Source organism: Lepidochelys kempii, chromosome 10 (genome assembly GCF_965140285.1).
Source record: "Lepidochelys kempii isolate rLepKem1 chromosome 10, rLepKem1.hap1, whole genome shotgun sequence".
Classification (NCBI taxonomy): Eukaryota; Metazoa; Chordata; order Testudines; family Cheloniidae; genus Lepidochelys; species Lepidochelys kempii.
In genome coordinates, this window is record NC_136389.1 from 22,033,463 (window position 1) to 22,055,330 (window position 21,868).

Below are 21,868 nucleotides of genomic sequence, written 5' to 3' on the forward strand. Positions count from 1 at the left end.
AACTCCTTCGCTCAGCTGCGCTCCGCTCCGCCAGCCGCCCCACGAACTCCTTCGCTCAGCTGCGCTCCGCTCCGCCAGCCGCCCCACGAACTCCTTCGCTCAGCTGCGCTCCGCTCCGCCAGCCGCCCCACGAACTCCTTCACTCAGCTCCACGGCCCACAAGCAGCTCCTGCCATCCACACACTGCTCCATGTCGAACTGCTTCACCAGCCGCCCGCAAACTGCTCCACAATATATCTTCAGGCTCCTCCACTACTTAACACAACACTCAGTGATTTCAGCTCTTAGGTGAATTCAGCTTATAGTAGGGGAGCCCCAGTGCTGGTGCACTGTCAGCCCAAAGTGAGCTCAGCAGCCTATAACTAGACTTCTAATGAAATCAAAATTAGCTCTGATATTTCACAGTGGAGAGAGGAGGAAGTGCAATCAGCATGTAAGGCCCTCACCAAGGGGCCCATGCCACCAAGTATTAATACTTGTCCCCAGCCTCTCTCCCTTCACACAGTTTTGGAACCCATGACCCTTGCCTAGCGAGTGCTACTTAGATGATGGTGAATCCCTCCATCGTAACAAAAGGCCACGTACAGTTCCAAGCACAGTTCCCATAATCAGGGTAATAACAATTTATTCTTCCTGCCCCAATAACAGAGACACTGGGGATCCCACAGCAGCCAAAGTGACCATTTGGGCAGCTATGGTCTCATTCTAGGCGTGGTGGGTGTGCCTATGCAAATGAGATCGGCCCCTGAAGTTCTTTTCCACAACTTGCCACACCTCACCACCAGATGTCAGGGTGGAGCTCATCCTGACACTGCTTACAGGAGTATGGTAGGGAACTAATCTGAGAAAATCAAGTGTAACCCACCCACCTTCTGGGTGTGGTGTTCTGTCCCATTCTATCTGAGATCACTTAGAGATTAATGAGTCTCTTCTACAGCTTTAGTTAAGGGCTATATTGTTTTTAGTTTATGCAGTAGAGGCTCATGCATTTAGCTTCAGACATCCCAGGTTCGATCCTGCCCGCTGACGACTGGGGTCTGTCAGTGTTACACAAGCAGTTTTGGTTTTTTTAATTAAAAAAAAATCCCACTTACCCAGAGCTAGTAATATGGAACAGTTTGGAATACACAATTCTTGAGAGGATTTGCCAGATCACAGCAGACAACTGCTCCAGCAGGTCTGGTAAATGAATGCTGCCTGAAGGAAGGAGAAAGAGCTAAACTTGCGGCAAATTTGGGGGATTACTTCCCACTTCAAATATGGAAGATTTGGGGCATCTCCTATGCTTTCATATAAATGAAGCAGCTCTAGGATAATGTGATTCAATTGTCCATCCGCCCAAAGGAGCCTCAGTGATGACCCTGTGCTAAGTCACAATTCTTTTTCCACACTCCCAGAGGGAGACTTGGGCAAGTCTGGAGAAGATGCCTGCACAACTGAGGGAGATTTGGGGAAGGTCTAGAAAATTTCACTTATATTTCAGGAGATTGGAGGCAAGGTTGTAGCTTCCCCTTGCCCTTCACCATGTTAAGTTTTGTGGCAACTCTAAGAAGCCTCCTTCCCACCTCACTCACCCCTAAAGGCAGTTCGGGGGGAGGGGGGGAGAGAGCCTTCTCTTACTCTTGAAGGACAGTCTGAGCAGTTGCTTCCTCCCCAGATCAGAGACTAAGAGGCCAGGGCTGGATTAAGGCACAAGTACTGTTGGTTCAGGGTCCTATATACTGGGGTCACATGATAAAAACAGACTCTCAGCTTTCATGAAAGATATATTTCTATCCCACACCCATGTAAAGAAAAACTTGAAAACATGACCCAAGATGCCTGGCTGAGTCTGCAGACAGCCTGAAATAATAGCTTCAAGGGCTGCCATTTTAACTCTTCAACTTGCTGCCACCCTGGGGGGGGGCGGCACCTGGGGCATACCTAGGTCTCTAGATTGCCTTAATTCCTCTCTGGCTGTGGGCAGATCTGTTTACGCTTTTCTCTCTCTCCCCAGGAGGGAAGCTGTGAGGCGCCTCCTACCTGTAATTATTCAAAAACCTAAACCTAGGGTTTCATCTTTAAAACAATCATGCCCTTGGGACCTGTCTCCTGCACGTCAGGGATCGCAACGCTGCAAAAAGAGGACTGAGGGGTCTCAGCTCCCCCACCCCACGAGGGAGGCTTGAGGGAGTGAGTCACTTTCCCCTCCTCTACGGCCTGGGGATGGTGATGGGGGTGCACCCCCTCTTTCTGCTCGCACATGAACACGGCTGGCGCTTTGCGGCGTTACCTCCTGCCCCTACTAAGGAGCAGGCTGGGGTGGGAGTTACACCCTTGGGGCTCGGGACACTCCCCACGGTGCGGGAGAGCTGGGCCGCTCCTCTCTTCCCGCGAGCGGCTCCTTCCCCTTTGGCGTTTGTGTCCTGCAGGAGGCGCTAGCGCTCGCGCAGCGGCTCGGCGCCCGTAGCTAGCGTGAGGAACCGTCGCCTGGCGTTTGGTTGAAGGCGGCGGTTTCACTGCTACTAATGCGCATGCTCTGCTCTCCTGGGTGCGCAACGGCTGCTGGTCTGTCAGCCCGGCCGGTTATGGCGGCGCTGCTGGAGCACGAGAATCAGATTTTCCTGGATCTCTTCCACCGAGACGGGCTGGTGATCTGCGCCCGCGGCCTGGGCATCGACCGCATCCTGCTGCGCTTCCTCCGCCTCTATTGCGAGCCGGCCAGTCTGGTGCTGGTGCTCAACACCAGCCCGGCCGAGGAGGTGAGGGGCTACTCTCCGGGGCGTGGGGAGAGTCGATGCCTACGCGCCTTCTTCAGGCGGGAGGACACTCCCTCAGGTCTCTCCTTGGGGGTCAGTTCCCCCGACCTGCCCCCAGCCACCTCTCACGGGGGTGGGAATCTTTCCTCTCCTCCCTTCAGGGGGAGTGGGATATGATCGTCCTGACACACACATATGCACTCCTGTCCCCAAAATCCCCTCGGTGCCAGTGGGTTGCAATTTAAATCCCTTCCTCACATACAGACCTACCCACTTTAAAGAATTGGAGTGCGATTTCTCCCCCCAAACCTACCCACTGTTCCCTCATATTCAGAGTTCATTCTTCTTCCTCAGAAGTTTCAAGTGGGGGCCACTTTCCAGACTGGGTATATCAATCATCTTGGTACCTTTAGAACTAGTTGTGATGGAGAGTTGCCTTGAGGAGCTGGTACTGAACCAATGCCTCAGCAGCATGGTAGGAGATATGGTGCTGCTGAAGTAGCCAATGCACTTAAGTCTTGATCAGCGGTTATTAAAGATTGTGTTTCATTGATGGAGATGTATGTTGAATGGAATTGGGCAAATACTGTACCCAAGTACTAGTGAACAGTCAGTCAAATAAAAACTTTGTTTGCTTTACTATTAGCAACCTGACCTAACTACCTGTAAACCTTTGTATAAGCAAATACTTGGTGGTGGAAGGAGAGTGTTGAACATATATATCTGCATGTTTCTGTGCACTGTGTTGGAAGCCCTTAGTAAATTTGGGAGTGATCCAGTCAAGTAACAGAAACAATACTGAGGGGAAGTCTACATGACAGCACTATATCAGCACAGCTACAGTTCGTCTGGTGAAGACGTGCTATGCCAACAGGAGAGCGAGTGTGTAGGTCCTAATCCAGCAAGGCCAGGTTTACACTATAAAGTTAGGTCGACAGCTATGTTATCCAGGGGTATGAAAAATCCATACCCCCCTCAACAAAGTAGTTAAACTGACCTAGCCTCTGGTGTGCATAGCCCTAGGTCTACTGAAGAATTCTTTTGTTGACCTGACTACCCTCTCGGGGAGGTGGTTTAACTGTAGTGATGGGAGAACTCCTCCTGTAGCTGCCGTGAGCAACACTGATTAGTGCTACAGCAGCAGTATTTCTAGTGATGGCATAGTTTCAGGCACATGCTTAACTTTAAGTGTAAGTATTGTCCTACTGAAGTCAATGTTTGCAGGATCAGATCAGGGTCCAAGTAACTGGTCACACAGCATGAAACACAGAATAATTAGCAAGCTGTCCATATGCTAAAATATGTTTGCATAAACTGTTTTTTGGACATTGGAAATTTGTGAATAACTAATGAGCAGAAAGAGTATAAAATTGTTGAATAAATTAATAAAATTGCCAATCTCTAATACTTAGTTTAATTAAGGAACAGTTTGCCTTCTCTGACCTCTTCCCTTTTTTATGTGTAGAACTTTTTTTTTTTTCCGTCACTTTATCTTTTTACTTCATTGAAACAAGGCAAAGGTGTGTGTGGGGAGAGGGAGGAAATCTGCTGGCACTTTTCAAGAGTAGATATGTTAATCCTGGGAAACTGGGCAAATTCTAAACCAGGTAATTGCATTCTACCTATGGAGATTTCCCCTTCAGTTTAGTTGAATAAATATTCTTCTTACCATCCTTTTATGTTGTGTAATGATGCTGATTGTTAATAATTAATTATTACATTTCACCACATGGTTGGATTTCAGTGTAAAATAAAGTGACCCTTTTGTTTAGTCCAGTGGTTTTCAACCTGTGGTCCACGAACCCCTGCTGGTCTGCAGACTATGTCTAAGATTTTCAAAGGCATCCACACCTCCAGTCAAAATTTTTAGGGGTCTGCAAATGAAAAAATATTGAAAACCACTGGTTTAGGCTATGTCTACACTACGGACCTTACAGCGGGATAGCTGTACCGCTGTAAGGTCTCCCATGTAGTTGTGCTTTGCCCTCAGGAGAGAGCACTCCTGCCAGAATAATTAAACCACCCCAACGAGTGGCGTTAGCTGTGTCCAGAGGAGAGCCTCTTCTGCTGACATAGTGCTGTCCACACCATTCTTTTGTCAGTGAAACTTATGTTGGTTAGGGGTGTGATTTTTTTCACACCCCGACCAACAAAAATGGTAATATAGACAAAGCCTCAATCTGTGTGTCTATTTTTAAGAATTTTGAGATCCTTTAGGATGAAGGGCCTCAGACAAATGTAATATAATACATAACCATAGAATAATATGAATATGATCTTATTTATATAGGGCTTTTCATCCTAAGGACCCTAAAACACTTTTAAAACAGATACATAGACTACACAAACAGGTCACTTTATTCTCTGCTGAAATGCAGCTATGTGGTGAAATATATTCTTTGTATTGTAATAGTAGCCCTACTCATGGATCAGGACCCCATTGTGCTAATCACTGTACAAACAGAACAGAGACAGTCCTTCACTCTTTTAATTATCTAAGTTACTTTTAAAAATAAGACTTAGGACAGGGATCGGCAACCTTTGGCACATGGCCTGCCAGGGTAAGCCCCCTGGCTGGGCAGGCCGGTTTGTTTACCTGCTGTGTCCGCAGTTTTGGCCACTCACAGCTCCCACTGGCCGGGGTTTGCCGTTCCAGGCCAATGGGGGCTGTGGGAAGCGGCGGCCAGCAAAGACCTCGGCCCACACCGCTTCCCGCAGCCCCCATTGGCCTGGAGTGGCGAACTGCAGCCAGTGGGATCTGCGATCGGCTGAGCCTGCAGACGCTACAGGTAAGCAAACCAGCCCAGCCAGCCAGGGGGCTTACCCTGGTGGGCCGCATGCCAAAGATTGCCAATCCTTGACTTAGGGTCTTAAGTCCCTTGGATGCTTTTGAAAATGTTACCCATAATACTTGACCAGAAAAATATATGTTGCATCTAGATATATAGGTAATCGTGGCTCATGATTACTACTTTGTAGATTTTTGATGGCAGCCCCCGAAAAATCAATAAGAATATAGAAATCTATAATTTTTTGCATCTGTTTAATCAAAGCAATTACCCTGGTGAAATACTGTGTCTGTGTTTGGTTTAGGAGTATTTTATTGATCAGCTGAGGTCAGATGGAGTTGTCCATCTTCCTCGGCGTGTTACCAATGAAATTACAAGCAACTGTAGATATGAAGTTTACACACAAGGTGGTGTCCTCTTCGCAACAAGTCGAATTCTTGTGGTGGATTTCTTGACAGATAGAATTCCTTCAAATCTTATAACTGGTAAGAGTTTAGTGAAAGTAAGCTAAAAAATTTCTATTTATATTCCTTTTACTTCACCTATACACACAGGGATTAGTTCTGCAACCTTTACTTATGGGTAGTCCAATTGATGTGTGTAAGGGCTGAAGAATTAGGCCTTTGTGAAAGTTGCAGTAACAATGCCTGTGTTAAAGGTGATGTGAAAAGCTTGTGGCGTTTTATTCTGCTTTATATATAAATTAGACTTGAAAGTTGTTGTGTGTTTTTTCTACTTGTTTTATTAATATTAGAATTTTAGATCTTGTCTAGCCTAGAAGACACACTAGTGATTGGAGAGCTAGTACAATAATTACACAAGACCCCCAAAATTGAAAATTGGAAGGGAAAGGAATTTTTAGCCAGACAATAAAATTCTGGATTTTGTTAACGCTTAAACATAATTGATTAATGAACACTTTGGAGAAAGTTAATCTCTGTTACAGATATTCCATCCCTTCAATAAACATGTGAGAGTTCCCACTATGTTAGAACCTTTAAGAGGTTTTACAGCAAACCGGAGTAGATGAATCTTGACATTCTTGATATTTCTAGTTTGAAGAAAGAATAAAGATGGGAGTTGGGAGGTTCTTTAGGCCTTCTATAAAACAGAAATAGCAAAAAAAGGCACAAACCAATTTTTAAATGCTTTGCGGGTCATTTATAACTTGGTCTTTTATTTTGATGCTATTACCACAAGATGTCAGTGTCACCGTAGCTATTATAGTTTCATATCTTGCTGTACACATTGTTTGGAATATTAGAAATGGTATTGGATATAATGGAAAGGATGGAATAATTCTAGAAAAATATGTTTGTGAAGTTCTCATTCCTTTTTAAATGTATCTGATATCTCTAGACATGCAAACAATGTATCCATTTCTTTTATGAAAAAAAAAATCTTGCATTTTACAATCTAAGCATAGATTATAAGGCCAGAAGGGACAGTTGAGATCTAGTCTGAAGTCCTGCATAACACAAGCCAGAGGACTTACCTGAATTTAATTCCTGTTTCAAGTCCCATAGCTATGGCTGAACTAGAGAAAGTCTTTTAGAGAAAACATCCAATTGGGATTTTAAAACTTCCAGTGAAAGAGAATCCAGCAAAACCCTTGGTAATATGTTCTAATGATTAATTACTCTCTCTGTTAAAAAAAATTGCTCTTCATTTCTAGTCTGGACTTGTCCAGCTTTAACCTCCAGCTACTGAATTTTGTTATATACCTTTGTCTGCTAGACTGAAGAAACCTCAGTGATAGACATTATGAACACACGAGATACTCAAAGACTGTTGTATCAACTGTATACATCAGGGGTTCTCAAACTTCATTGCACCACAACCCTCCCTTCTGACAATAAAGTTACTACATGACCCCAGGGGGGTTGGCACCCGAAAGGGGAAAGGGGGCTGCAACCTGAGCCCCATTGCCCCGGGTAGGGGTAAAGCTTGGGCTTCAGCTTCAGCTCTGGGTCCCAGCAAGTCTAATGCTGGCCCTGGCAACCCCATTAAAATGGGGTCACAACCCAGTTGGGGTCTTGACCAACAGTTTGAGAACCGCTGGTATACATAATATGTATTTTGAAGAGTTTGGATTATATTCTGGTCCCATGGGGGAGTTACAGGAGTTTTCTGCAAGAACTAAAATCACTGGTAACTTGTGGTGAGGGAGGGGTAATAAATGTAAATCCCTAGGCACATAAAGAAGTCTGGAGGAGTCTCACACACCCTACCCCGAGGGAAATTGCATATTCTAGTTTGACCTGATTGAAGAAGCCTGGCAAACAAAGACGTGAGAAATGTATAATGTGACCACCCTGACATGGAGACAGGGTTCACTCTTACCCAATCCAAGAACTGGCATGGTGCTGTGATGACAAGAAACAGGCCCTGTGGAAAGGGCCTTAAAGACTTAAACCTGCCATGGTCTTCATATGGAAAATAGATGACTGCCAGCTAAGCTAAGGGCTGCATGTAAATAGTTTATTGTTTTTAAGATCTATTTTTCTCTGTAATGCTTTTGTTCTGAATAAATAATACTTTGCTTTACAAAAGCTGCCTGGTCACTGGTTAAACCCGTCATTGCCCCTGAGAGAGAGAAGAGTTGCAAGTGCTGAACTAAACTCAGACCTGCTGGAATAATTGTAATGAAATGAAGGAGGAATTGTAGCCTAAATACCCAATCTAGAAGGAGAGAGTCACAACAGTTTGCTCCAAGAAAGGTGACAGCTCGAGGTCTGAGTCTTAAGCAGGTGCCTTTAAGGAGAGGGTCAGAGGTGCAGTTTCTTCAGGAACAATGACGCCCTCTATTTTCAAATTTCTGTTCCCCATGGAGGTATTGCTAGACTGTGATCAAGTCACCTCTTATCCTTCTCTTTGATAAGCTAAACAGATTGAACTCCTTGCATCTTTTACTAGAAGGCATGTTTTACAATCCTTTAATCGTTCTTGTGGCTCTTCTCTGACCCCTCTCCAGTTTATCAACATCCTTGAATTGTGGGCACCAGAACTGGACACAGAGTTCTGGCAGTGGTTGCACCAGTGCCAAATACAGAGGTAAAATAACCTCCCTACTCCTACTCATTATTCCCTTGTATACCGATCCAAGGATTGCATTAGCCCTTTTTGGCCACAGCAGCACACTTGGGGGCTCGTGTTCAGCTGATTATCCCCATGCCCCCAAGTCTCTTTCAGAGTCACTGTTCCCCAGGGTAGAGTCCCCTCCTGTTGTAAAAGTATGGCTTATATTCTTAATTGCTAGAGAACAAGAGATTTTATTACGAATTCACACATTAGTAATGGATGGTATATAATCAGCATTGCTTGAACAATGAAACAGATAAGTATTTTTAAGCAGTTTATAGGAATGTAGTTGTGTTTAAATCATAGTAGCATATATTAAATTCATTAGAAACTGGCCAATTGATATCAAATTAATTGTAAGTGCACATCCTGTGGGAGCATTTCTAGTGGGGTCCTACGGGTTCTTGGCCCAGTGCTATTCAGTATCTTTATTAATGAGCTGAAAGAAAATATAAAATCATTACTGATAAAGTTTGCAAATAACACAAATTGGTGGAGTGGTAAATAATGAGCACAAGTCAGATCTGCAGGGTGATCTGGATCACAGTGTAAGATGTTGTTCAAATGAGCCCATGCATTTTAATATAGCTAAATGCAAAGTCACATATTCAGGAACCAAGAATGTAGGTCACACTTATAAGATTGGGGGCACTCTATTTTGAAATGCAGTGACTCAAAAAGAATTCAGGATCATGGTGGATAACCAACTGAACATAAGCTTCCAATGCGACATGGTAATGGAAGAGAGTAAATGTGATCCTTGCATATTTAAGCAGAGGAATATGGAATAAAAGTAGGTGAGTGGTGTAATCACTGTTATGTACAACATTAGTGAGACTGTTACTAAAATACTGTCAGTTCTGGGGCCCACACTTTGCAAAGGAAGTTGAAAAATTGGAAGGAGTTCAGAAAAGTACTAGAAGAATTATTAGAAGTGTGAAAACTTAATGTAATCGTACAAAGGCATAACAAGATCAATGGCTGGAAGCTGAAGCTAGTCAAACTCAGACTAGAAATAAAGATGCAATTTTTTTAACAGGAAGGTGATTAATCATTAGAACAACTTACCTAGGGATATGATGGATTCACTGGAGTTTGAAGTCCTTAAACCAAGATTTAGATGTCTTTCTAAAAGAGATGCTGTAGCTTAACCAGCCTGTCTTCGCTAGGAAAAAATACTTTTTAATGTGTGTTAAATAATGGGTTTAAATTCTAGTGCAGACAAGGCAAACTGTAGTTTCAACTAGTTTTATCTGGGTGAGGTAATCCCTAGGCTCATCCGTATGGTTTACCTCAACCACCTAATACATGTTAAAAGTACAACTTGCCTTGTCTACCCTAGCATTTTAACAATTGTTAGAAATACACCTTTTTTGGTTTCAGAGTAGCAGCCGTGTTAGTCTGTATTCACAAAAAGAAAAGGAGTACTTGTGGCACCTGAGAGACTAACAAATTTATTTGAGCATAAGCTTTCGTGAGCTACAGCTCACTTCACGTAGACATTGCCTTGGTGAAATTCTATGGCCTATATTTTGCAGGAAACAGACTAGAATCATAGTGATTCCTTCTGCCATTAAAAATCTATGAAAATCATAAAATATATGCTAAAGAAATGTCTTAAGGGGTTCTTTCATCATGAACAAAATGTCATCAGGTGTTTCAGTTCTGTAGGTTACAACCTTTTTGTAGATAAATTAATAATGTGATCTTTAAAATCCCTACACTGCAGTGTGATAATACTGTGTTAACTTCTAATTTTACCAACATTTTAAATTCTTAGGATAACTTCTAGAATTTTCTAATGCAACTAAGAATCCAAATTAAGCCCTATTGTTTTCCTTCTTTGTCTCCTTTCCATTTAAGTAGAAGTATTTTTTGTCTAAAGATGCCTCATTAACACAGCTATAGTGTTCAGGAGGAGGGGGGTGTTCTGTGGGGCTTGAGAACTGTTTCGACTGGTCCTACATGATTCCATATTTGCAGCATATGACAGAAGATTTAAATTCCTATTGCTGTTTAATTGGCAAAACATTAAAAGAATAAAGCATTCTTGTGGAAAAAATAGACCCAATATTTTAACTTTTTTTTTTCTCCCCATTTGTGTAACTTGAAAACCTCTTATTCTGCCAGGTATTTTGGTATACAAAGCACACAGAATCATTGAATCTTGTCAGGAAGCATTTATCTTGCGACTCTTTCGCCAGAAGAACAAGAAAGGGTTCATCAAAGCCTTTACAGACAATGCCATTGCCTTTGATACTGGCTTTTGTCATGTGGAAAGAGTGATGAGAAATCTCTTTGTACGGAAACTTTATCTGTGGCCAAGGTAAGATGCCTTGCTACTTCACAATGTATTTTTATTAATTGAGTCTTATTTTTTGGATTGTGGTGGTTTTTCATAGGTTTATGTCTTCAACATCGCGGTTTAAATCAAAAGCTAAGATCTTCTTTTAAATGTGTATATAAAGTCTGAAGAATATCTGCATCTGACTGATGGAAACTAAGGCACAGAGTTTGATTTGCCTTAGGTCTCATAGTGAGTTAGAGCAAAGCCTGGAACAGGATTGAAATCTCTTGTCTTACTCCAGTTGAGACAATGAACATGGAAAATGCAGGGAAATTTTTTTCCATTGGATAGGAAAGTCATCTTTTGTACCCCACTTACTGTTTCTTTAGCCCACTCACCTTTTCCTTCTTTGATCTGTCACATGCCACTGTACGCAGTATCTTCAGAAGCTTTTGTTTTAGTTGTAGAAGGGAGCAAAAGTGGGCTTAATTGGGGTAGGAAAGGGTGAACAGTGGATGTGCACAATGCTTTCTTGCTTCTAAATCATGAAATCCCCTGTACAAGTTGGGGATTCTGTGGGTCAGGAAGATGTGCACTTAAGTTTAGAGGGAGCAGACAAGACGAGCTACTGCTCCACATGTCGTACTCCATTATCAACATTAATTCCCGTGTATGTAATGGGGTATAGAATAGCCGAGAGGAGCATTATAAAGGGGTCCTGATACTTGTATGGAGGGCTGGGGGGTCTACAGGATTTATTGGTGGATTCTTGGGCTACACCGGATTTAGATACCCTATTCTGCCTGTTATATGGAATTTTTCCTTTCCACTGGACTGCAGGATTTGGCCCATCCATGGTTATTCTGTGGAATACAATACAACCACGTTTATCTGACTCACCCTTAACCAGCTCTCCGTATTTACCAACCAACCAGGACTCCAGGGTCATAAGTGGGTGATTGCTCCTGTAGCCCATAGATGGTGCTGCAGCATTGCATTTTCCCATTCTCCAGTTTATCTGGAGTTTTGATTATCTGATCTGGCCCCAGTCCCAATTAGACCGGATAAATGGGGTTCTAGTATATAATATTGTAATTCTCCATCTCCTTATGTGTATGAGCTTTGTTATTCTATGGATAATTGACAAGGACTAATACAGGTGTGATCAAAGCATAAATAGTTTCTTGAGGCTGATCGTACACACTGGCAACTACCCTCATTTCTATAGAACACACTGCACTTTTCAGTTAGCTTAGTGGTTTAACTTACACTGATTCTAAACCTCATTTTATGTGAATGTATTAAATAATTGTGGCACTAAGGCTGTAAGGGTTCTATACTGCTCATATAAATCTTCATAAGCTATTTTCTCCCTAGGTTTCATATAGCGGTGAATTCATTTTTAGAGAAACACAAACCTGAAGTGGTGGAAATACATGTATCCATGACCCCTGCCATGCTCACTATCCAGACCTCTATACTGGACATCCTGAATGTGTGTCTGAGAGAACTCAAACGCTATAACCCAGCTCTTGAAGTAGAAGACTTATCATTAGAAAATGCTATTGGAAAACCTTTTGACAAGGTAAATTTTGTTTTTGTTTGCTATGATGTAATTGTGAAGAATGCAGGTCATTTTACTAGTTAGCATTCTGTACAATAATGTACTGTTATAATTCCAAAAAATAAGTAGAAGCAATTTGAAACCTCACCTTCAGCATGCTCATTGCCATTGTAAACTGAGAATTGTAGTAATCTGTAGTGTTGATTGTGTGTAGTTGCCACTGTAAAATTAGATAGTAATCTCTTTGGGGCAGGGACCGTCTTTTTGGTCTATGTTTGTACAGCACTTAGCACAGTGGGGTCCTGCTCCATAACTATGGCTATGGTAATACAAATAATAATAATAATGGGGCAATTTTTAACATTGTAAAGGCTAAATTATTTCTATGTAGCTTAGCTACTTAGTCTTCTTTATTATGTTTAATTCCTTATTTTTTGTAGTTAGCTATATCGAATGGGAAAATAAGATTTATAATTACCATCTGTTACTGTGTACTAATGTATGCCATGTTGTAGTTGTGTTGGTCCCAGGATATTAGAGAGACAAGGTGGAAGAGCTCAAAAGCTTGTCTTTCTTACCAACAGAATTTGGTTTAATAAAATATATGACCTTACTCACTGTGTCATAATAGCATTTTAAAGATTTAAGATGGCTGTACAGTTTCTGCTCAGAATATGTCCTTAATATTAAAGAGATGATAATGTATACAGTATTTCTTTCTTGACAGCATGCTCATGTTCTTTTTAGTAGGATCTCTTCCTATGCATGGAAAGCAGCATATACCATGGTGTATTTGTTTTGTATCGAGTTGCTGTATGTCATTAACCATGTTTTATATTGCCATTCGTAGTAAAGCTGCAACTTGGTTGATGTACTTTTGCAGAGTACAACCACATACTTCAATATTCACTTTGTGACACAGCTTACTTACATTCATTATCTCTGTTTTTATGTTAACATTAGGCTTTCTGGCTTTTTGTAGAAAATGTTTTTGTTTTATAAAAATACCAAAATTGCCCATCTCTAGGGTGCTCGTCTGTTATGAGAATAAGATGATATTATGGTGCTTTCTTCTTTCACTGAATAAAGTGTACTGAATACTAAGGCCACAGGGCAGCTCAAGTGAAATTAAATAGGTATGTTTGTCTCTTTCCTTCTCCCAGCAGCTGTGGTTTATTTCAAGGAAAAATCTACACTTAATGCAGTAGAGGAGGCAGATATCTGTTAATTGTTCAGTTATGTTTTATATAAAAGCGCATATATTTCACTACATTTCCAAGATACTGGTTTACTTACTGTAAATATTATAACTATTAAATACGTTTTTATTTGGGTACTTTTGGCAAAGTAACTATAATGTGTTTGTTATAACGTGTTTGTTCTGTACACTTGTAATGGTACCTGTACCTGCACACTGTGGGCCTGATACAATGCCTATAAAATCATAGAATTGTAGGAGTGGAAGGGACCTTGAGAGATCTTCTAGTCCAGTCCCGGGCACTCAAGACAGGATTAAGTATTATCTAGCCCATCCCTGACAGCTCTCTGTCTAACTTGCTCTTAAAAATCTCCAATGATGGAGGTTTCAGAACCTCCCTCAGCAGTTTATTCCAGTGCTTAACCACACTGACAATTGGGAAGTTTTTCCTAATGTCCAACCTGAATTGCTGTTGCTGCAATATAAGCCCATTGCTTCTTGTCCTATCCTCAGAGGTTAAAGAGAGCAATTTTTCTCCCTCCTCTTCCTTGTAACAACCTTTTATGTACTTGAAAACTGTTCTCATGTTCCTCCCTCAGTCTTCTCTTCCCCAGACTAAACAAACCCAATCTTTTCAGTCTTCCCTTATAAGTTATGTTTTCTAGATCTCAGTCATTTTTGTTGCTCTTCTCTAGACTGTCTCAAATTTGTCCACATCTTTCCTGAAATGTGGCACCCAGAACTGGACACAATACTCCTAAGTAAGGCCTAATCAGCATGGAGTAGAGCAGAAGAATTACTTCTTGTGCCTTGCTTACAACACTCCTGCTGATACAGCCCAGAATGATGTTTGCTTTTTTTTGCAACACTGTTAGCGTTGACTTATATTTAGCTTGTGATCCACTATGACCCGCAGATCCCTTTCCAGAGTACTACTTCCTAGGCAGTCATTTCCCATTTTGTATGTGTGCAACTGATTTTCCCTTCCTAAGTGGAGTACTTTGCATTTGTCCTTATTGAATTCCATCCTATTTACTTCAGACCATTTCTCCAGTTTGTCCAGATCATTTTGAATTGTAATCCTACCCTCCAAAGCACTTCCAACCCCTCCCAGCTTGCTGTCATCTGCAAATTTTATAGGTGTACCCTTTATGCCATTATCTAAATCATTGATGAAGATATTGAACAGAACTGGACCCAGAACTGATCTCTACGGGACCCCACTGGATATGTCCTTCCAGCTTGATTGTGAACCACTGATAACTACTCTCTAGGAATGGTTTTCCAACCAGTTGTGCACCCATTTTATACTAGCTTTATCTTGGTTGTATTTCCCTAATTTGTTTATGAGAAAAGGTCATGCGAGACTTTATCAAAAGCCTTACTAAAGACAAGATATATGACAGCTACCTCTTCCCCTCTATCCACAAAGCTTGTTACCCTGTCAAAGAAGCTGTTAATTTGGTTTGACATGATTTGTTCTTGACAAATCCATGCTGACTGTTACTTATCATCTTACTATCTTCTAGGTGTCTGCAGATTGCTGCTTAAATATTAGCTCCTTTATCTTTCCGGGTCCTGAAGTTAAGCTGACTGGTCTGTAATTCCCTGGGTTGTCCTTATTCCCCTTTTTATACATTGGCACTATATTTGCCCTTTTTCAGTCCTCTGGAAACTCACCCATCTTCCATGACTTTTCAAAGATAATCACTAATGGCTCAGATTTCCTCAGTCAGCCGCTTAGTATTCTAGGATATATTTCATCAGGCCATGGTGACTTGAAAACATCTAACTTGTCTAAGTAATTTTCCACTTGTTCTTTCCCTATTTTAGCCTCTGATCGTACCTCATTTTCACTGGCATTCATTAAGTTAGATGCTCAATTGCTACTAAATTTTTTGGTGAAAACAGAAACAAAAAAGTCATTTAGCACTTCTGCCCTTTCTACGTTTTCCGTTGTTGTTCCTCCCATCTCCTCCCCTTGAATAATGGGCCTACCTTGTCCTTGGTCTTCCTCTTGCTTCTAATGTATTTATAGAATTTTTTCTTGTTACCCTTTATATCTCTAGCTAGTTTAATCTCAATGAAAGTCAGTAGAAACATTCAGTGGACATTGATTCAGGCCCTAAATCTTTTACAAAGAAAAGGGGCTGATGTGTAGCGCTCTGTGGTTTTTTGCAGATCATAGAATACCAGGGTTGGAAGGGACATAAGGGACCTCAGGAGGTCATCTAGTCCATCCCCCTGCTCAAAGCAGGACCAATCCCCAACTAAATCATCCCAGCCAGGGCTTTGTCAAGCCTGACCTTAAAAACTTCAGAGGAAGGAGATTCCACCACCTCCTAGGTAACGCATTCCAGTGCTTCACCACCCTCCTAGTGAAAAAGTTTTTCCTAATATCCAACCTAAACCTCCCCCACTGCAACTTGAGACCATTGCTTCTCGTTCTGTCATCTGTTACCACTGAGAACAGTCTAGATCCATCCTCTTTGGAACCCCCTTTCAGGTAGTTGAAAGCAGCTATCAAATCCCCCCTCATTCTTCTCTTCTGCAGACTAAGCAATCCCAGTTCCCTCAGCCTCTCCTCCTAATCATTTTTGTTGCTCTCCACAGGACGTTTTCCAATTTTTTCACATCCTTCTTGTAGCGTCGGGCCCAAAACTAGACACAGTACTCCAGATGAGGCCTCACCAATGTCGAATAGAGGGGAATGATCACGTCCCTCGATCTGCTCGCTATGCCCCTACTTATACATCCCAAAATGCCATTGGCCTTCTTGGCAACAAGGGCACACTGCTGACTCAGATCCAGCTTCTCGTCCACTGTCACCCCTAGGTCCTTTTCCGCAGAACTGCTGCCTAGCCATTCGGTCCCTACTCTGTAGCTGTGCATTGGGTTCTTCCGTCCTAAGTGCAGGACCCTGCACTTATCCTTATTGAACCTCATCAGATTTCTTTTGGCCCAATCCTCCAATTTGTCTGGGTCTTTCTGTATCCTATCCCTCCCCTCCAGCGTATCTACCACTCCTCCCAGTTTAGTATCATCCGCAAATTTGCTGAGAGTGCAATCCACACCATCCTCCAGATCATTTATGAAGATATTGAACAAAACCGGCCCCAGGACCGACCCTTGGGGTACTCCACTTGATACCGGCTGCCAACTAGATATGGAGCCATTGATCACTACCCGTTGAGCCCGACAATCTAGCCAGCTTTGTACCCACCTTGTAGTGCATTCATCCAGCCCATACTTCCTTAACTTGCTGACAAGAATACTGTGGGAGACCGTGTCAAAAGCTTTGCTAAAGCTGAGGTGAGGCTGACTGGCCTGTAGTTCCCCGGATCCTCCTCCTTCCCTTTTTTAAAGATGGGCACTACATTAGCCTTTTTCCAGTTGTCTGGGACCTCCCCCGCTCGCCATGTAAAATAACACAAAATAAAACAAAGATTAAAACAAAATAAAATGAAAAATTTACCCCGCAGTGGCAGCTCCTGTCCTGTAGGGCTGAGCACAGCTCCCGGCTCCAGGCATTGCGACCTTGTGTGCTTGTCCACAGCACCACTTGGGTTTGGCCTGGCCACCCTTCTATCATCATGACAAAAGGGCAGTCATGCCAAATTTGAGTGAGTGGTGCTGCTATCCCGTTTTACAGGTAACAACACCTGGAGCAGGATGCCAGTCCGATCCCCACAATAGAGGTACCACTGTTCCAGGGTGAGTGGGGGATAGGCTTGCTCTACAACCACCCCCTCAAGGGTCTCTACACCACAGAGGCAGGAATCAACACGCATATCCCCAGGGTCTCCCCTCCCTCCTGGGGCAAGAACCAAACACACTCCAGGGCCTCCCACACCCCTGGGGGGCTGAACCATACACCCTCCCCATGGCCTCAAGCTGTGGGGGAGGAGGGGAGGGAAGAATGAACAAGAAATTCCTGAAAAATAAAACAAAATAATTTTTTAAAAAGTTTCATGAGGCTCTACTGATGCATTGTGTTTGCAACACTTAACTTTCCCATTTATATTTCTAGACAATTCGTCACTATTTAGATCCTCTTTGGCACCAACTTGGAGCTAAGACCAAATCTTTGGTTCAGGATTTGAAGATATTACGTACTTTGCTACAGTATCTAACTCAGTATGATTGTGTCACCTTTCTTAACCTTGTGGAGTCATTGAGAGCAACTGAAAAAGCATTTGGTCAGAATTCAGGTATGAGGTGAATAACATTCTAGAAGTGAATACATGAGTGAAACCTTGATTTTTTATTTTTTATTTTTTTGAATAATCAAAAACCTGTACTAGCCATACTAAGGTTTCTAATTAAGCTTATGTACTTAGCCATAAGGATGGAGGTTTTATTGATAGTTAATGCTTTCACCCTCCCACTTAACTGCTGTTACTTAATGTATAAAATATCAGAAACTTGCATTTGTGTATCTTGCAAAGCAGTAATTATATAACAAGCATGTAGGACAACTGTTTCAGATGGAAGATTTGGGGCTTTCTTTTTTTTGAGGGGGTTGAAGTGGGCATGTTGCAAATACCTAATTGACTATTAATATTGTCTTCCTCCACCTTTAGGATGGCTATTTCTTGACTCTAGTACTTCAATGTTTGTAAATGCTCGAGCGAGAGTTTATCGCATTTCAGATGACAAAATAAGTAAGAAAAGCAAAGTATCTGAAAAAATGGATATTAAAGAGGGAAAAGGTATTGTGAGCATTTCTAACGCTGACTTCTTTGTGGACCAAAAACTCAGATTCAGTGAATTTGTCTTTATTCTGAAGTATGTTTACTAAAAGATCCCTTCAAAAAATCTTCTTCAGCCAAGTTACTTCATCTCTAAATGTCAGATTCCCATCTGTAAAAGGGGGATAGTGGTGCTTTAGCCTCTTTTTAAAGTATTTTGTGATGTACCACTGCAAAGCCTTATATAGGTGTTAGGTACCATGAGTGGTTTGTAAGGAGTTCTAGGGGCAAAGCACACGCCGACTACCTAGAAGTGTGAATTTACTCCATGCAGGACTATCTGCTGTTGCTAATTATAAATCCAAAATATAAATCAAAAGTTCTTAGTCTGGTACACTTAAAAAGATGGGCTCATAACTTCAGAAAGAAGGCATGAATTCACTGGTTTGTTAGTTCAGTTTACAAAACTATGCTGTTTCTAATGTTCTGTACATTTGTATTACAGTATCTCCTAGATACCCCAACTGAGATCAGGACCCTGTTGTGCTAGGTGCTGTCTAACACATTGAGATATAGTCCTAGCTCCAGAGAGCTTACAATAGACAAGACAAGACAAAGAATAGGAGGGGAAGCAAAGGTACAGAGAGGTAAAGTGACTTGCCCAGGTTGCACAGCAGGTCACCGGTGGAGGTCCTGTAGAATTGTTCTTGAGCCACTAGAGTGTTTAGTTTAATATTAGTCTGATGTTATTTTCATTTTATATAAGTGTGTGTATAGTCACAGTTATAAAAACAATCTTATAATTAAGAGTTTTTAAATTAAACAAGTAAAATATGAATGTTTATCTTTGCTTCAAAATACCATTTGTCCCTATCTATAAATAGGTTTATGTGATAGCTATTGCCTTCCTCCCTCCCCCAGCATAACAAGTTGCAAATGTGGGCTGTTGTTGAATTTGCCAAGAGCCATTACATTATCAGCATCTAACCCATTATTTTGAAGCTCTTAGGAGTATGTTGACTGTGAAAGCTGCTATATTAAATTAATTCTCCTTTATTGTATTTCAGAACTGAAAAGGGAATTGGTCTTAGAAAGCAACCCAAAGTGGGAGGCCTTAAGAGAAGTATTGAAAGAGATTGAATCTGAGAACGAGAACAAGAACAGTGAGGATCTTGGTGGGCCAGGTGAGAGAGTACTAAATGTTTCTCATTTGGTTAATCTTTCTTTTAAGAGAACAGAACTGAAATCATGTTTCTGAAATATATCATACCAAAGTACTAGATGTGTAATATTTATGAATTTGAGAGAGAAGTTCTGTGTAAAATAAAAAGGCCTGAGCTTTTGAAAGCACTGTAAATTTATGAGCTTGAAATGTGCTTTTGAACACATTAACACATGAAAGTCCATAACTTAAAATCAGTGTTGCAACCAACATTTTGTGTTGACTATTCCTTTATGATTGGCTCGTGGGTATTCTAGCTTTCTCCCACTCTGTCCCCTGGTGCCATGGTTGCCACCATCTTATCTTTTCACTGTCCATTTTCTTATTCTTGTTTCCTTTCTGATATGCCTCTTTTCCCCATGCCCCACTAGCCCTGATGGCTTCCCCCGATCTTTCCTTTCTTCTGCCTTGTTTGACCTGGTAGGGATGCTCTCTGCTCCCTGTGAGGCCCTTTTCCACTCCTTTTTGCCACACAGTACTTTAAGGAGCAACCCTATGCAGTATCACCTGGAGGAGTCTGAGAATGCACACAGGGACTCTAACTTGTGGAAATACCTACAAGTTGGGAGCATGCCTGCCTTAAAAAAAATCTCTTAAGCCAACCAAACATAGATATGGTAGTCAAGTGGATAAAACAGTACAGACTATTAATATTTTTACCACGACTGTCTTCTCCTCCCATCACCACCACCTTCACTCATTTCTTATGGTTTCTGATTAGAGACATCTGTGAAGTGAAACAGATTAGGAGCCTATATTCCTAGTCAACTAGATTCTAGAGGTAGCACCATTGCAGATGTGTCTACTGAAGGAGTGTTTTGCCAGGATAGGAATGCTGATATACTATACCAGTAAAGTGGTCGTAGTGTGGATACTGCTATACCAGCAAAGGAGTGGTTTGTAATGATATAGTATAAACGCCTGCCCAAGTGGAAAAAAGCTATCCTGGTAAAAGCACAGTTTTGCTGGTATAATTGCCTCTATGCTACGACATAGCTGTGCTGGCGAAAGTCGGGTTAGGGCTCACACCTCTTTGAGCCCCTGAATGACACAGTTATATTAGTAGAAGTCTGTCATATAAACATAACCCAAGTGATTTAGCAGCACAAGGTCCATTGAGTTTTAATGGAACATGTGCTTTTATAAATCCCACCCATAATCTACCTAGATTAAGATATTTCCTGGATAGGCTGACTCTTTGCTTAGACCCCTCTAATAGTTTGTATATAGTGAAATATCAATGAAGGGATGGAGTAGGTGTGTAGTCTCTGCAAAGTTAATTAAGTCTCTTGAATACAATCATATCTATATTTCAAAGAGGGTACAGCTAATAAAAACTGGTCCTGACACAGGTTCCTGAGGTGAAATCATTCCTCTCCTCTTTATTGCCAAGTGTGAAGTAGAGGATATAGGATTAAGCCATACATGGAAAATAACTTTTCCCAAACAAAGCACTTAATTAACCTGTATTTAGGGATTAATGACTCTAACTTCATCCCAAAAATCCTTGAAAATAGCTTTCTCAATAAAAAAAATAAAAAGAGACAAACATTATCCTGGAAATTCAACATTAATTTTCCACTTTATCCTAAAAAAATCCAGATCCAAACATTCAAGTGATGCCAGTACTCAGTTAAGGACACCCAAGCACCCTTAACTCTGCCCCCATAGTACCACCATGAAAACAACTAGAAACTTTTAAATAACTGTATTTGTCTATTGTTACATGGTCATGTCAATTACCATGACAATTAGTATACCTTATTTGTAAGCCTGTGGTGGTTGTACATACTCCAGCCTTCTGAAGAGGAAGTTCTACAGAACTTTTAAACACTGGACAAGTAGAGCTCCCCTTCAATAAATAAGCCATAGGAGCTACACAAGAGTGTGACCCACTTGCACTTCCTAGGAGTATAGCTACCTTTCTAGGTTTGGGAGGACACCATGATCTTGAAGTGGGTTTAAAATCTGGTGGAGTTGAGGTACAACTCATTCCAGCTTGTGAAGCTTGGACCAGTGTGAGAGTGCGACACCCTACTTGGCACCCCTCTACACTCCAAGTGCTGTAGGTGCTGGATTGTGGGGATGGCAATAGTTGCTTCTGACTAGCTCCTTTACTGTCTCGCCTCTTTCTCAGGGTATTCTTCCCCTAAACTGTACCAAATTCTATTGGGAAACAATGAGGGGGCACAAATGCTCTTTTCTCCCCTCTTAGGGTAGCATCAGCTGCCCCCCCCCCCTCTTTTGAGGTCGGAGTCCACCTGAACCAGCTTGTGAGGAAGCTTCAGTCTGCAAAAA

At 41.8% G+C, this 21,868-nt stretch overlaps 1 protein-coding gene across 4 annotated transcripts in view; it reads left to right on the forward strand.

Moving 5' to 3' along the window:
- The first annotated feature begins 2,513 nt into the window (after positions 1-2,513).
- Positions 2,514-21,868, forward strand: part of ERCC4 (ERCC excision repair 4, endonuclease catalytic subunit) — a 31,067-nt gene continuing 11,712 nt past the window's right edge. For 3 of the 4 annotated variants that reach the window (XM_073362379.2, XM_078854579.1, XM_073362382.2), the window contains exons 1-7: positions 2,535-2,741; positions 5,832-6,012; positions 10,739-10,934; positions 12,273-12,480; positions 17,688-17,868; positions 18,241-18,369; positions 19,416-19,532. In XM_073362379.2, coding sequence (XP_073218480.1) covers positions 2,568-2,741; positions 5,832-6,012; positions 10,739-10,934; positions 12,273-12,480; positions 17,688-17,868; positions 18,241-18,369; positions 19,416-19,532 — 1,186 coding nt within the window. In that variant the 5' untranslated portion in view covers positions 2,535-2,567. Of the gene's footprint in view, positions 2,742-5,831; positions 6,013-10,738; positions 10,935-12,272; positions 12,481-17,687; positions 17,869-18,240; positions 18,370-19,415; positions 19,533-21,868 lie in introns of all 4 variants that reach the window. The other variant, XM_073362380.2, reaches the window with a different exon arrangement.